Consider the following 16,426-nt stretch of genomic DNA (forward strand, 5'->3'; position numbering starts at 1 on the left):
CACTGAACATCAAATCAAGTAGGCTATTCCATTCATTACAATGCAACAATGCAATATTCAGTGTTGATAGCTAGATTTTTTGTGGACATTTTCCATGAATATTGATGTTAAAGATTTCTTTTTTTTTGAAGAAATGTTTAGAATTAAGTTAATCAATCCAGATGGATCTCTATTACAATCCCCAAAGAGGGCACTTTAAGTTGATGATTACTTTTATGTGTAGAAATCTTTCTTTATAATTGAATCACTTGTTTATTTTTCAACAAGTTTTTAGTTATTTTTATATATTTTTTTCCAAATACTTCAAGAAAGACCACTACAAATAAGCAATATTTTGCACTGTTATACAATTTAATAAATCAGAAACTGATGACATAGTGCTGTATTTTACTTCTTTATCTCTTTTTTTCAACCAAAAATGCTTTGCTCTGATTCATTAGGGGGTACTTGAATTAAAAAAAATGTTCACAGGGGGTACATCACTGAAAAAAGGTTGAGAACCACTGCTTTGGAGTAGGGTTGGAAAATTAATCAAATTTCAATCATGATTTTGATAGCCCTACTTTAGAGTATTATGTATATTTAACAGTTCTCTTTACATTGTGCCTTTTTGCTGAATTATTTTTCATTTCTTATGTTTTTTTTTGCGTAACTGGAAAAAGGCGAAGCAAACAAGCGTATCAAAGGGTCAAAATGAGTAAATGATGGCAGATCTGTAAATATGAGGGATGTACTCATTTTGAAGGATACTGGACTACAGTGTTTTTCAAGCAGTGTGCCGTGAGATTCAGTCTGGTGTGCCGTGGGAGATTATCTAATTTCACCTAATATTTCTTCCAAACCAGTAATTATAGTCTGCAAATTATGTGTTGTTGTTGAGTGTCGGTGCTGTCTAGAGCTCGGCAGAGTAACCGTGTAATACTCTTCCACATCAGTAGGTAGCAGCCGGTAGCTAATTGCTTTGTAGGTGTCGGAAACAGCGGGAGGCAGCATGAAGGTAAAAAGGTGTCTAATGCTTAAACCAAAAATAAACAAAAGGTGAGTGCCCCTAAGAAAAGGCATTGACGCTTAGGGAAGGCTATGCAGAACAAAACTAAAACTGAACTGGCTACAAAGGAAAAAAAACGTAATGCTGGACGACAGCAAAGACTTACTGTGGAGCAAAGACGGCGTCCACAATGTAAATCCGAACGTGACATGACAATCAACAATGTCTCCACAAAGAAGGATAAAAACAACTAAAATATATTCTTGATCGCTAAAACAAAGTAGATGCGGGAAATATCGCTCAAAGGAAGACGTGAAACTGCTACAGGAAAATACCAAAAACAAGACAAAAAGCCACCAAAATAGGAGCGCAAGACAAGAACTAAAACACTACACACAGGAAAACAGCAAACAATTTAAAATAGGTCAGGGCGTGATGTGACAGGTGGTGACAGTACACCTACTTTGAGACAAGAGCTATATTGATGCATGCTTGGTTATGGTTCAAAGTCATATCCAACAATTGCGACAACGACTTTATACTGTCAACTGAGTTTCGTTTTTTAATGATTTCTGCTGGTGGTGTGCCTCCGGATTTTTTCAACGCAAAAAATGTGCCTCGGCTCATAAAAGGTTGAAAAACACTGCTGTACTGTATGCAAGTATAGAAGTACTGACTGTCCTCCATCAGGAAGATCCAGGCCCATGATGCGGTCGTGGGGGTTGAGCATGGCGGTGTAGACTGCAAAGTTGGCCGGGGAGCCAGAATAAGGCTGGACGTTGACCCCCCACTTTGCTGGGTCCAAATCAAAAGCATCCAAGGCTCGCTTTTGACAAAGGAGCTCAATTTGATCCACCACCTCTGCTCCGCCATAGTACCTTTGTATTAGCAGATGCAACAGGATTAAATGCTGAACAACTCTTATTTCAAACCTTTTCAGTGGATTTACAGAGAGAGCAACATATGGCCCATCATTGAGATTGCACTTTAATTTAATTGATTAAAAAGGGGAGGAAAAAAACCAACAGAAGCAAAAGCGAAAGCCACTTTTGGCTTTAAAGCGTTTAATAGTTGTCGGTCAATGCATAAATTAAGAGGCCTCACGTGTAATTAGCGACGAATGTGACGACAACGGTAATCATGTCTAATATCCTGAATATTGGAGTACATCATCGCGATTGCTTACCTTTTCCCCGGGTATCCTTCGGAGTATTTGTTGTTGAGACAGGAGCCTTGAGCCTCCAGAGCAGCCCGACTGCAGAAATTCTAGAGTGAAACCAAAGGCATGTAGATGAGTTGTACAGGTCAACAGAAATGGCAAAATAAAGTGTTTTAATGTCAGAGGAAACTGGACTCCATAATCATTGCAGTCTTGACTTAAATGGACCAACACTAGGATTTCAACAACACTTCGGACCTTTTACAAGACGATACAAAAGATAGAATAACAAAAAGGGCCTGATCGACTAAAGGTTTGCATGTAGAGATGTCCGATAATATCGGGCTGCCGATAGCATCGGCCGATAAATGCTTTAAAATGTAATATCGGAAATTATCGGTATCGGTTTCAAAAAGTAAAATGTATGACTTTTTAAAAAGCCGCTGTGTTCATGGACGTAGGGAGAAGTACAGAGTGCCAATAAACCTTAAAGGCACTGCTTTTTCACACACACACAAGTGAATGCAACACATACTTGGTCAACAGTGATACAGGTCACACTGAGGGTGGCCGTATAAACAACTTTAACACTGTTACAAATATGCGCCACACTGTGAACCCACACCAAACAAGAATGGCAAACACATTTCGGGAGAACATCCGCACCGTAAAACAACATAAACACAACAGAACAAATACCCAGAACCCTTTGCAGCACTAACTCTTCTGGGACGCTACAATATACACTCCCCGCTACCCCCTACAAAACCCCCGCCCACCTCAACCTCCTCATGCTCTCTCAGTGAGCATGTCCCAAAATGCACTTTGTGACTTCAATAATAAATATGGCAGTGCCATGTTGGCATTTCTTTCCATAACTTGAGTTGATTTATTTTGGAAAACCTTGTTACATTGCTTAATGCATCCAGCGGGGCATCATAACAAAATTAGGCATAATAATGTGTTAATTCCACGACTGTATATATCGGCATCGGTTGATATCAGAATCGGTAATTGGACAATCGGATATCGGCAAAAAAGCCATTATCGGACATTACCTCCCTGCTTGGCATTCAGCATCAAGGGTTGGAATTGGGGGTTAAATCACCGAAAAATTATTGCCGGACGCGGCCACCGCTGCTGCTCACTGCTCCCCTCACCTCCCAGGGGGTGAACAAGGGGATGGGTCAAATGCAGAGGTTAATTGCACGACACCTAGTGTGTGTGTGACAATCATTGGTACTTTAACTTTAACTTAATTCTCACAATAGGAGGTGCAAGGAGATGCAAATGTAAACATTCAGCGTGTGCAATGTGATTTATTTGGGCCGAAACTGACCGAAGAACATTTATATAGCACGTCTAAAATCTGCGTGCAAACTGGCACGGTTACACACACGGCTGTGAAAAAAGTGCCCTGGGATAGGGTCCAGCTCACCCGCTACCCTAATTAGGACAAACAATATACAAAATAGATGGATGCATTTCATTTTAAGATTGAGTAATTCACTAAAACACATTCAGCATAAGCACAAAGGGGGTTATTACTCCTTATTTTCGCACTGTTTGCTCTCTTGAAGCTGCATTCATTGGAAGCGTGCCACTGCCTATTATCTTTGTTTTTATGTATGAAAAAAAAAATGCTTGTATAACCCTGCACAATAAATCAGTGCCACCACTAAAATAAATGAGCATGTAAATAAATAAAGACCTCTCTCAAACAGATTAAAACGATAATCCTTGCAAAAGGCAGGATTTATTGGTGCGTCGGGTAGTTTGATACTGCGTTTGATTGATGTAGTGATCATGGTGCCATGGCTAAGTCTTGACTAATGAAGGGATGCCAGATGCCACAAAAAGTCAATAACTTGCTCTTGAAACTAGCAACTAGGACAAGAAATGAGCATACAAACAGTGGCAATCACTAAGCATAATTATTATGTTCAGTTGTACCTATTATAGTGTCTATTTAATGCATATTTTCCACGTGTGTTGCAAACCCCCAACCGAGATTGCTTTTAAAGAGAGCCCGCCTTAAGACAGACACACTGAGCTCCTCAGGTTTGTGGGTGTGAAGTGGGGACAGGCAGAATAGAGATATCAACCTTATCTCGCTGCAGAGCGGTCTGGCTTTGTGTGGAGAGAGGCGGATGATATACTTCACTGAACAACTACTGTGCCGAAACGGAAGCCAGCAACAAGGAGGCGGGAAAGAGGCAGCATAACACCTTGTCTGCACTCAATAAGATTTCCTATTTCAGCCTTGGAATAAAAACAGAAAACTATCCAAAAGCAAACTGTGTCAGTGTTTTGCACAACACATTTGAAATGATTAACAATAACTGACCCAAAAAATGGTATTTATTAACAGTTATCTAATCCAGCATTGAGAACTTTGAGCTGTTAGGTAATCATTGATAAAAAGGTTACCTCAGAAGCAATAAGCTCCAAGCCGCGGCACTGCCGGTCCTTCTCCTTCAGTAAAAGATCCCACATCTCCGGGTCGTCCTGAGCCAGACTTTCTTGGCCAGTCCACGGCCGCTCGTCGTCAACGGCGCGGCTGGCGGCGTGGGACTGTTGTCCGCGTACGCAGAAGCGAGCTGGGGTACGCTGGCCCAGAGGCTAGAGAAAAGTATAGAGGTATAAAGTGTTTACAAATAAGCATGATTGAACAAAAGCCCAGATTCTACCTATCGAATCCTTAATCTCAAGACCATTCGAAATGGTGCAAGAATGTGCATCTAAGTAGAGCTTAAAAATACACAAATATATATACCGTATTTTTCGGACTATAAGTCGCAGTTTTTTTCATAGTTTGCGACTTATTTTTTTCCTTCTTTATTATGCATTTTCGGCAGGTGCGACTTATACTCCGGTGCGACTTATACTCCGAAAAATACGGTATATATATACATATACATATACATTAGGGCTGCAACAACTAATCGATTAAAATCGATTATAAAAATAGTTGGCGATTAATTTAGTCATTGGATCTATGCTATGCGCATGCGCAGAGGCTACTTTTTTTTAATTTTTTTTTATAAACCTTTATTTATAAACTGTAACATTTACAAACAGCTGAGAAACAATAAGTATGGTGCCAGTATGCTGTTTTTTTTCAATAAAATACTGGAAAGGATAGAAATGTACAGTAGTTTCTCTCTTTTATCCAATTATTAATCGATTAATCAAAGTAATAATCAACAGATTAATCGATTATCAAATTAGTTGTTAGTTGCAGCCCTAATATATATGTTTTCTTTATTTTCATGACAATTTACATTGTAAATTGTCACATCAAAACTATGAATGAACACATGTGGAGTTATGTACTTAACAAAAAAAGGTGAAAAAACTAAAAAAAATGTTTTGTATTCTAGTTTCTTTAAAATAGCCACCCTTTGCTCTGGTTACTGCTTTGCACACTCTTGGCATTCTCTCCATGAGCTTCAAGAGGTAGTCATCTGAGATGGTTTTCACTTCAAGCTTTGCACACTCTTGGCATTCTCTCCATGAGCTTCAAGAGGTAGTCACCTGAGATGGTTTTCACTTCAAGCTCATGGAAAGAATGCCAAGAGTGTGCAAAGCAAGTAATCAGAGCAAAGGGTGGCTATTTTTGAAGAAACTAGAATATAAAACATGTTTTCAGTTATTTCACCTTTTTTGGTTAAGTACATAACTCCACATGTGTTCATTCATAGTTTTGATGTGACAATCTGCACTGTAAATAGTCATGAAAATAAAGAAAACCCATTGAATGAGGAGAAGGTGTGTCCAAACTTTTGGCCTGTACTGTATATAAAACACGTTTTGGTACAAATAGAGTTAATTATACCAAGTATAGTATCAGTACATGGTCGATACTAAAATGATTAGATCAATATATATTTTGTATCAAAAAATCGTTCTTACGTGTTGTTCTTATTAGAAATTAGAAAACCAAGAGTAGTTTTTGCTTTTATATATATATATATATATATATATATATATATATATATATATATATATATATATATATATATATATATACATACATATATATATACATATATATATATACATATATATATATACATATATATACATACATATATATATATATATATATATATACATATATATATATATATATATATATATATATACGTCTTAATAAGGTTATCCAAAAAATAGTGCTCGATACCGTAGTAGAGCGCAATATATGTATGTGTGGGAAAAAAATCACAAGACTATTTCATCTCTACATGAAACAAGCCTGTAGAGATGAAATAGTCTTGTGATTTTTTTCCCACACATACATATATATATATATATATATATATATATAGATATATATATATATATATATATATAGATATATATATATATATATATATATATATATATATATATATATATATATATATATATATATATATATATATATATATATATATATGTGTATTTTTCGGAGTATAAGTCGCACCTGCCGAAAATGCATAATAAATAAGGAAAAAAAACATATATAAGTCGCACTGGAGCCCGGCCAAACTATGAAAAAAAACTGCGACTTATTGTCCGAAAAATACGGTAGTTGTTTTTGTTGTGTATACAATAAAATTGAATAATAAAATAAATACAATCAATAAAACATAATAATTAATACAGTTCAAAAATGTAATTGTTCAATGACTGAACATTTTAGGTAAGAACATTGGTATGGCCATTTCTGCACCCGCAATTACTTTGTATCGGATCCATACCCCAATTTTTAGTGTTACCCCAAGCTAATGTAAAGTATCAAAGAACAGAAATGCAAGTGCTTATCATATTTGAACAGAAGAGTAGATGCAACAATGCCCGCGTGACAAAGGACTTGCAGGAGGCTCTGTGGGACGATCCGACATGTTCCCTTAATCCACATCCACTTGCAAGCATTTAGGGAATGATGGCAAGTAATGTTCCCACAATCCTCGTGAAAACACTTAAGCATACCTAAAGCAAATTTTTTTAGTGATCAAGAACAGTGAGGCTACTCATTACTGAGCCCGTTTTTAACACGAGTATTCCTGTTTTGCAGGGGATTTGGTTTTATTTTAACTACAGTCCTTAACTCTTGAACATGAGTAGTATTTCGGTTGAATTGTTGTTTTCAATACCTTTTCTGATCTTTCAAGATCCAACCGTGAAAATGCACATTTTTGCTATTTTTGAACCCCAATATTTGGATGGGAGTGTATCTTCGCATGTCACGTGATTTATTTGTTAAGATGTACATTTTGTCACCATACATTAAGGTGACAACACTAGAAAAGCTCCTGCAGATCTTGGCCTGGCTCGATCTTCCAATAGTAAAGAATTTTTTTTTTTTAAATAAATAAAAACCTGAATCCATGCCGTAAACCAGAAAAAAAAAACAATTTAATCAGTTGGTCCTTATCCCATTTCGGACATTTCCTGACATCAAAATCCGCCTTTGAGTTATAGGTTGCCAACTAACTAAGGAACAGAAACACACCCAGACGCACTTAAAATCCTTTCATTTTCTCAAAAAATCGACATTGCGCCTTATAACCCGGTGCACCTAATGTGCGGAATAATTCTGGTTGTGCTTACCGACCTCGAATATATTTTGTTTGGCACATAATGTAATGATAAGTGTGACCAGTAGATGGTAGTCACACATAAGAGATATGTGTAGACTGCAATATGACGCCAGTAAAAAACACCAAAACTTTGAATGTTCCATTGAAAATATAGAATATTACACACAGCGTTCAAAATCTGTCGAAATGTTTTAGTACAACTTTGGTAAGCTATAAAGCCGCACTGCTTGATGGATCAGTGGCCTAGTGGTTAGAGTGTCCGCCCTGAGATCGGTGGGTTGTGAGTTCAAACCCCGGCCGAGTCATACCAAAGGCTATAAAAAACAAATGGGACCCATTACCTCCCTGCTTGGCACTCAGCATCAAGGGTTGGAATTGGGGGTTAAATCACCAAAAATGATTCCCGGGCGTGGCACCGCTGCTGCTCACTGCTCCCCTCACCTCCCAGGGGGTGATCAAGGGTGATGGGTCAAATGCAGAGAATAATTTCGCCACACATAGTGTGTGTCTGTATGTTCCCCGGCTGGCCTGGGAACGCCAGCCGGGGAACATAGTCTTCCCAGCGTGTCCTGGGTCTACCCCGTGGCCTCCTGCCGGTCGGACGTGCCCTAAACACCTCCCTAGGGAGGCATCCTGACCAGATGCCCGAACCACCTCACTGGCTGTACTTTGTGCTCCTTTGAGCTTCTCACTCTATCTCTAAGGGAGAGCCCCGCCACCCGGCGGAGGAAACTCATTTCGGCCACTTGTACCCGTGATCTTGTCCTTTCGGTCATAACCCAAAGCTCATGACCATAGGTGAGGATGGGAACGTAGATCGACCGGTAAATTGAGAGCCTTGCCTTCCGGCTCAGCTCCTTCTTCACCACAACAGATCGATACAGCGTCCGCATTACTGAAGACGCCGCACCGATCCGCTTGTCGATCTCACGATCCACTCTTCCTTCACCCGTGAACAAGACTCCGAGGTACTTGAACTTCTCCACTTGGGGCAGAGTCTCCTCCCCAACCCGGAGGTGGCACTCCACCCTTTTCCGGGCGAGAACCATGGACTCGGACTTGGAGGTGCTGATTCTCATTCCAGTCGCTTCACACTCGGCTGCGAACCGATCCAGTGAGAGCTGAAGATCCTTGCCAGATGAAGCCATCAGGACCACATCATCTGCAAATAGCAGAGACCTAATCCTGCAGCCACCAAGCCAGATCCCCTCAACGCCTTGACTGCGCCTAGAAATTCTGTCCATAAAAGTTATGAACAGAATCGGTGACAAAGGGCAGCCTTGGCGGAGTCCAACCCTCACTGGAAAATGTTGCCCCTGTTGTTTTAAATTGAATTGTTGTTTTACTTTACCTATGTTTTGTACAACGCTTTGTGATTTTACCTGTGAAAAGCGCTTTATAAATCAAATTTACTTACTTACTTACTTATAATGATTGAGAACAATAGGCAAAATTCCAAAAAAAAGTGCAGTTCCCCTTTAAGGTTCGAACTAGAGCTTAAACCTCAAAATCTATAGGGTGAAAATAAAGTATTTTGGTGCAGGGTTGTGTGTATGAAAGAGTGAAAAGTAACTGTTGAAGATAAACCCATTAACAAAGCATCATGAGGTCACCAAATGTCCACCAAAGTATTACAAAACAGTGTGTTGTATACATATTGTAGTACGATACTCCAATTAGGGCTGGGCGATATGGCCTTTTTTTAATATCGCCATATTTTAAGGCCATATCGCGATACACGATATATATCTCCATATTTTGCCTTAGCCTTGAATGAACACTTGATGCATATAATCACAGCAGTATGATGATTCTATGTGTCTACATTAAAACATTCTTCTTCATACTGCATTAATATATGCTACTTTTAAACTTTCATGCAGAGAAGGAAATCACAACTAAAAAAATCACTATTTTTTTCATACGGTGTTGATCTGGAAATGTTTGCTTCGGCATTTTGACGGAGATATTGACATGCGGAGTAAGCACTCTTCATTGTCTAGCGGGTAACTTTTCAAATGATGCTACATATTAGCAGTGTAGCTGAGTGTCCTGGGTTCGCCTATACCAGGGGTCGGCAACCCGTGGCTCTAGAGCCGTATGCGGCTCTTTAGCGCCGCCCAAGTGGCTCTCTGGAGCTTTTTCAAAAATTTATGAAAAATGTAAAAAGTTGAGGGGAAAATATTTTTTGTGTTGTTTTAATATGGTTTCTGTAGGAGGACAAACATGACACAAACCTCCCTAATTGTTATAAAGCACACTGTTTATATTAAACATGCTTCACTGATTCCAGTATTTGGTGAGTGCCGTTTTGTCCTACTAATTTTGGTGGTCTTTGAACTCCCCGTAGTTTGTTTACATGTATAACTTTCTCCGACTTTCGAGGACGTGTTTTATGCCACTTCTTTTTCTGTCTCATTTTGTCCACCAAACTTTTAACGTTGTGCATGAATCCACAAAGGTGAGTTTTGTTGATGTTATTGACTTGTGTGGAGTGCTAATCAGACATATTTGGTCACTGCATGACTGCAAGCTAATCGATGCTAACATGCTATTTAGGCTAGCTATATGTACATATTGCATCATTATACCTCATTTGTAGGTATATTTGAGCTCATTTAGTTTCCTTTAAGTCATCTTAATTCAATTTATATCTCATGACACACTATCTGTATGTAATAGGGCTTTTATTTTTTTGCGGCTCCAGACAGATTTGTTTTTGTATTTTTGGTCCAATATGGCTCTTTCAACATTTTGAGTTGCCGACCCCTGGCCTATACAGTGTACTTATCTAATAAAATAATAAACGTGAGACATTAGAGCAGGTTCGGTAGCCACCGCTTCTATAATGTCAACATCACACACCTCCTTCCACAACCACACACACCCTACGTCACAGCCATACGGCAACTCTGGAGGGACAAAACTCCTCCTCCTTACCTAACACACTCCGCTAGCATCACAGCTAATGTTAGCCATGCTGCTACCTCTCTGCTCGGGGAGGGCGTATACGTATGTGACGTATGTCGTGACAGTATGTGACGTGTGTAGAAGGTGCTCTTGTCTGTCTGTGAGAAGGAGAGACAGGAAAGAGCGAGGAGAGCCTGTAGTGTAAGTAATGCCCACATCTAAAAGCAACTGCGTGAGAACGTATACTCGATATCACGATATAGTCATTTTCTATATCGCACAGAGACAAACCCGCGATATATCCCGTATATCGATATATCGCCCAGCCCCAACTCCAATACATGACTTCAGTAAAGTGGTCATATTGTAAATAGCTTAATGGAATTGTGTGCTTGCATGTGACTTATCAGCATGGTTGTTCATTATGCAACAATCAGCACTTCTACAAAAATACTTTTACAGCCTCAATGTACCCAAGGAGGGCACGAGAAAACGGATTCAGCATTTTCAGCTTATCTAATCTGGATGTGGCCTGCAGAGTCCCTCTGCTGCTGTGACATTGAAGCATTTTATATGGACCTCCTGAACTATGGAGGAAGCCTTTAGGAAGGGTTTTCTGTTCCACTCTGATGAAAATGTGAGATCCAGTAATGGGCATGTTTGGATTTGTTTGTTGTTAGACGAACACAATGAAAACTCCTTTTAAATGAACTCCAAGATAGTAAACTAGTGCCACCAATGCCATAGGCAGTAGCTTTAACCTTTTGACATATCTATTGTTGCATACAGTGTTTAAAATTTTTCTCGAATCAGTTTAAATAATGAAATTAAACATTTAAATAAATTGACACTGACATTTAATCAGCGGTTTGAAAGATGACTTCCTAACTAACAACAGATCAATAGTTATCACCTGCACTCGCATGGAAGCCGTTTAAAAGCATTTAGCGCTTAAGGCGGGTTAAAAGTGGACAAAATGAAAAAAAATATATAGTAAACTGATTTAAAAGAGAAATGTCACTGTTTTTTATTTTTATTTTGCCTATCTTTTACAATCCTTATGTAAGACAAGAACACATTTTTCTTTTTTTTTTTAATATTCTAACTCATAAAATATGGCCTGTACGAGGAGGCTAACAATGCAGCAAATGGGAATACACTCGTTCGTCCATAGCCCACAAAAAATATTCAAAAAACGGCAATAACCTGAATATTAGACAAGTATTAACAATATTGTTATTATAAGTGCTAACGCAGACATACTATTTTTAGTGGGGTCGCTAACTAGCTTATGCTGCTATATTATTAAGCCGGTGAGCAGCTGTATCGCCACTTAGTTGGTGAAAGTTAATTCTATATTATAAATCATGACTCTCACCTACATAGTGGAAGGTTGTGGCAATAAACTGAGAAGTTGGTAAACTTTGACATTCAACATAGACGGACATGGCAAGAAAGACACAAAAAGTCCTTGTTTAATATTTTTTTTTACCTCCGGGTGGATTATGTTTATTCTTCATCAAAAAGGGAAGATATGAACATGCAATTAGTCAGCATCCCAATGACAGCAAGCATTCTAAAGTAAGTGACTGTTTTATTATGTACATAGTTTGTATTTCTTGTCAGGTTCTAAAACTTGAAACTCATCCTCAGTATATTCAGGCTCAAAAATACCTAGGTTCTGGATCATCATTTGTCCCAAAAAGGTCTTTATTGTCTCTCGTAAAGTCTGCAATAATTTGTATTAGTAGTATTTGTTGAAGGAAATAGCGAACGCTGTGATGCATCTGTGAAATTGTAGTAGCAGTGTGCTTGAAATTACAAAAATACGTAAATATTACATGTTATTTTGAGTGGGCTTGTTACTACATTACATATATACTTAGTTTTATTTTATAAAACGCTGATGGAGGTTTTTTAGAGCGCTTAATAGGCGGAATAAAGAGACTTTCATTGGCTACATTGTTAGCTGACTTTTATGTACGTTAACGTTTATGTACGAGTTATAATGCACAAAAAAAAAGAAAAACGTGTTTACATAAGGATTGTGAATGAAAGACAAAATTCCAAAAAAGTGCAATGCCCCTTGGAATTTTTCCAATCGTTCACAATCATTATGAAAGACATGACGACGGATGGATATTTTTTTTTTTTCCTAGTGCATTCTAAATATGAAATACACTTAAATAAAAGTCCACTTACTGCAGAGCCAATGAGAGCGCCACTATTCTGCCCATTATAACTGATAACCATTGAAAAATACTCAATTTACATTTCATGACTTGAATATTAACCAGGTATGAGTGATATTGTTATTATAAGCACTAAAGCAGACAAACTATAGCGGCAAAGTCATCACTTCCGTTTGTCCCTATGACTTAGACTTAGACTAGACTTAGATTTCCTTTTTATTGTCATTCAAATTTGAACTTTACAGCACAGATAAGAACGAAATTTCGTTACATAAGCTTATGGTAGTGCAGGATAAAAAAGCAATAAGGTGCATATATAAATAAATAAATATATATAAATAATATATAAAATAAATAAATATATATAAATAAATAGATTACTGTACAGATAAATATATTGCACTTTTTCACATGCGTCCACGTTTATGGATGTATGTTATATTGTCTTTTTTATTCCAGCGAGTTAATCCATTTTGGGGGGAGTTGAGGGGATAATTTAATTATGATGCACTATGTTTCCATTATCAAGTGGTCTGCTAGTTCCTCTCTTCCCTACTCTCTGTAAGTTTATTGTAAATCATAAGCCATGCCTCTCACCTGGAAAGTAGATGGCTGAGAATATAATCCGAAAAGTTGGGACACTTTGACTGACATGTAGGACACGAAAAGATTACAGAATGTTTAAGCGGGCTGAATATTACACTTTTTAAAAGAAAAAGAGAAGGTTAAAACATTGTCATGCAGAGATATGAATACCTCTAACTTGTACAACATGTAATGTACAGAATATGAGGAGCATTTAGTCAGGGAGAAATATCACATTTTACACTACCAAACATCTTTGATAATCAAAACAATGATTGTAACAATTCAAATGTTGTGTTATTAATGGTTCAAACTGCTATTTAAACATGCTTTGAATGCAAGCGCTCCTAAAGGAGGAACACCAATTCCTTATTTACAAAATGCAAACTCTGGTAAAACACCAATGCTCTGCAGGCATTTGTTATTTTTATTTTCCCTAAAAGTGTGGCTGTTTAAAAAAAGCATAATGTTTGAAATACATTTCATTAAAGCAAAGTAATTGTCCACCCACGGTGTTAAAAACCCAAAAATGATCTGTCGAGGGTACACTTATTAATTTTGAGCAATTATGTCTATCTGCAATTAATCGCGTTAATTTTGCGTTAACTATGAACAAAACGCAATTAATCACAATTAATTATTTTTGTTTGACAGCCCTAAAGAAAACTTATAACCACAAATACAGTACAGGCCACACCTTCTCATTCAATGTGTTTTCTTTATTTTCATGACTATTTACATTGTAGATTGTCACATCTAAACTATGAATGAACACATGTGGAGTTATGTACTTAACAAAAAAAGGTGAAATAACTGAAAACATGTTTTATATTCTAGTTTCTTCAAAATAGCCACTCTTTGCTGTGATTACTTGCTTTGCACACTCCTGGCATTCTCTCGATGAGCTTCAAGAAGTTAGGGAAATGGTTTTCACTTCACAGGTGTGCTTGAAGCTCATGGAGAGAATGCCAAGAGTGTGCAAAGCAGTAATTCGAGCAAAGGATGGCTATTTTGAAGAAACTAGAATATAAAACATGTTTTCAGTTATTTCACCTTTATTGTTAAGTACATAACTCCACATGTGTTCATTCATAGTTTTGATGTGACAATCTATAATGTAAATAGTAGGGCTGTGAATCTTTGGGTGTCCCACGATTCGATTCAATATCGATTCTTGGGGTCACGATTCGATTCAAAATCTTTTTTTTCCGATTCAACGCGATTCTCGATTCAAAAACGATATTTTCCCGATTCAAAACGATTCTCTATTCATTCGATACATAGGATTTCAGCAGGATCTACCCCAGTCTGCTGACATGCAAGCAGAATAGTAGATTTTTGTAAAAAGCTTTTATAATTGTAAAGGACAATGTTTTATCAACTGATTGCAATAATGTACATTTGTTTTAACTATTAAAAGAACCTAAAATATGACTTATTTTATCTTTGTGAAAATATTGGACACAGTGTGTTGTCAAGCTTATGAGATGCGATGCAAGTGTAAGACACTGTGACACTATTGTTCTTTTTTTTTTTTTAAATGTCTAATGATAATGTCAATGAGGGATTTTTAAATCACTGCATGAGCCTTCGGCTGCAGAAAGTCCCCACACTGTGGAAAACCTCATGTGTGGTCCCCATCCCCAAGTGCACGCGACCCAGCACGTCAAAGGACTACAGGCCGGTGGCTCTAACCTCCCATATCATGGAGAGGTTGGTCCTGGAACAACTCCGCCCTACAGTCAAGCCCCACCTGGACCCACTCCAATTCGCCTACCAGCCCCGACTGGGAGTGAAGGACGCAGTCATCTACCTGCTGACCTGAGCCCACACCCACCTAGAAAAGCCTGCGAGCAGTGTGAGGGTCATGTTTTTTTACTTCTTCAGTGCTTTCAATACCATACGGCCTGGACTACTGGGTGTGAAGTTGGAGTCGATGCAGGTGGAGGCCCCCTTGGTGTCCTGGGTTGTTGATTACCAGACCACAGTACGTGCGACTGCAGGACTGTGTGTCTGACAGGCTGGTCAGCAACACCGGGGCCCCACAGGGCAGAGTCCTCTCCCCCTTCCTCTTCACCATCTACACCACCCATTTCCACTATCAGTCAGAGTCCTGCCACCTTCAGAAGTTTTCTGATGACTCTGCGATAGTGGGGTGTATTGAGGATGATGACGATGAGGAATACAGGGCACTGGTGGAGGACTTTGTCACATGGTTTGGAAAGAACCACCTCCAGCTTAATGTGACGAAGACCAAGGAGCTGGTTGTGGACCTGGGAAGGAGGAGGAGTACTCCGGCGACCCCTGTTTCCATCAGGGGAGTCGATACGTGACTGCTCGCTGACTGCTCGCTGTTTCGAAAAAGCTAAGTATCGTTCTATTTGTGTGCTTTTAATTGTTCTGCAGCTTTCTTTATTACTTTCTCAACATATTTAGTAGTACTATTTAACTTGCAAATCACCCGATCTCTGTCTCTCCACCCCTCCTGCAGCTAGCTGGGCAGCTAGCTGCTAAGCTAACGAAGCTAGCGCGGAGAAAGGCGGCGCCGGTCGTTGGAAGCGGCTCCCCGCACACCGTGACCAGGACTTCTCGGAAGACAGCAGGAACTTCCCTCGGTGACAGAAAACACCGTGAGTATGGCTTCCTGCGCGTCTTGCACCTTACTCACGGAGAGGCTGGCTCTGCTAGAGGGCCGTGTCCGCCAGTTAGAGCAGAGTAATCTCGTAACATTAGATGTTGCGGACACATCTGCTAGCGTTAGCTGTAGCGAGCTAACTAGCCCAGCCTGTAGCAGTCCTAAACGGCCTACAAGCTACGGTGTACCGGTTGAGACGCATAATAGATTTAGCTCTTTAGCTAGTCCTACACCCCAGTCTACCGGGCACCACACCTTAGTCATAGGGGACTCCATCACCCGAAACATAAAGCTTAGCAAACCAGCCACAATTAAGTGCATCCCTGGGGCCAGAGCACCTGACATTGAGGCTAATCTTAGGGAGCTAAC

The 16,426-nt window shown here is 38.9% G+C and overlaps 1 protein-coding gene across 1 annotated transcript in view; it reads right to left on the bottom strand.

Annotated features, from left to right (window-relative positions):
• Positions 1-16,426, bottom strand: part of shmt2 (serine hydroxymethyltransferase 2 (mitochondrial)) — a 115,652-nt gene that overhangs the window by 54,997 nt on the left and 44,229 nt on the right. The window contains exons 2-4 of the mRNA XM_061937731.1: positions 4,578-4,769; positions 2,175-2,254; positions 1,666-1,866 (exon numbers count right to left, since the gene is read on the bottom strand). Of these exons, the coding sequence (XP_061793715.1) occupies positions 1,666-1,866; positions 2,175-2,254; positions 4,578-4,769 (473 nt within the window). The remainder of the gene's footprint in view (positions 1-1,665; positions 1,867-2,174; positions 2,255-4,577; positions 4,770-16,426) is intronic.

This window comes from Nerophis lumbriciformis, linkage group LG03, assembly GCF_033978685.3.
Source record: "Nerophis lumbriciformis linkage group LG03, RoL_Nlum_v2.1, whole genome shotgun sequence".
NCBI classification, from domain to species: Eukaryota; Metazoa; Chordata; class Actinopteri; order Syngnathiformes; family Syngnathidae; genus Nerophis; species Nerophis lumbriciformis.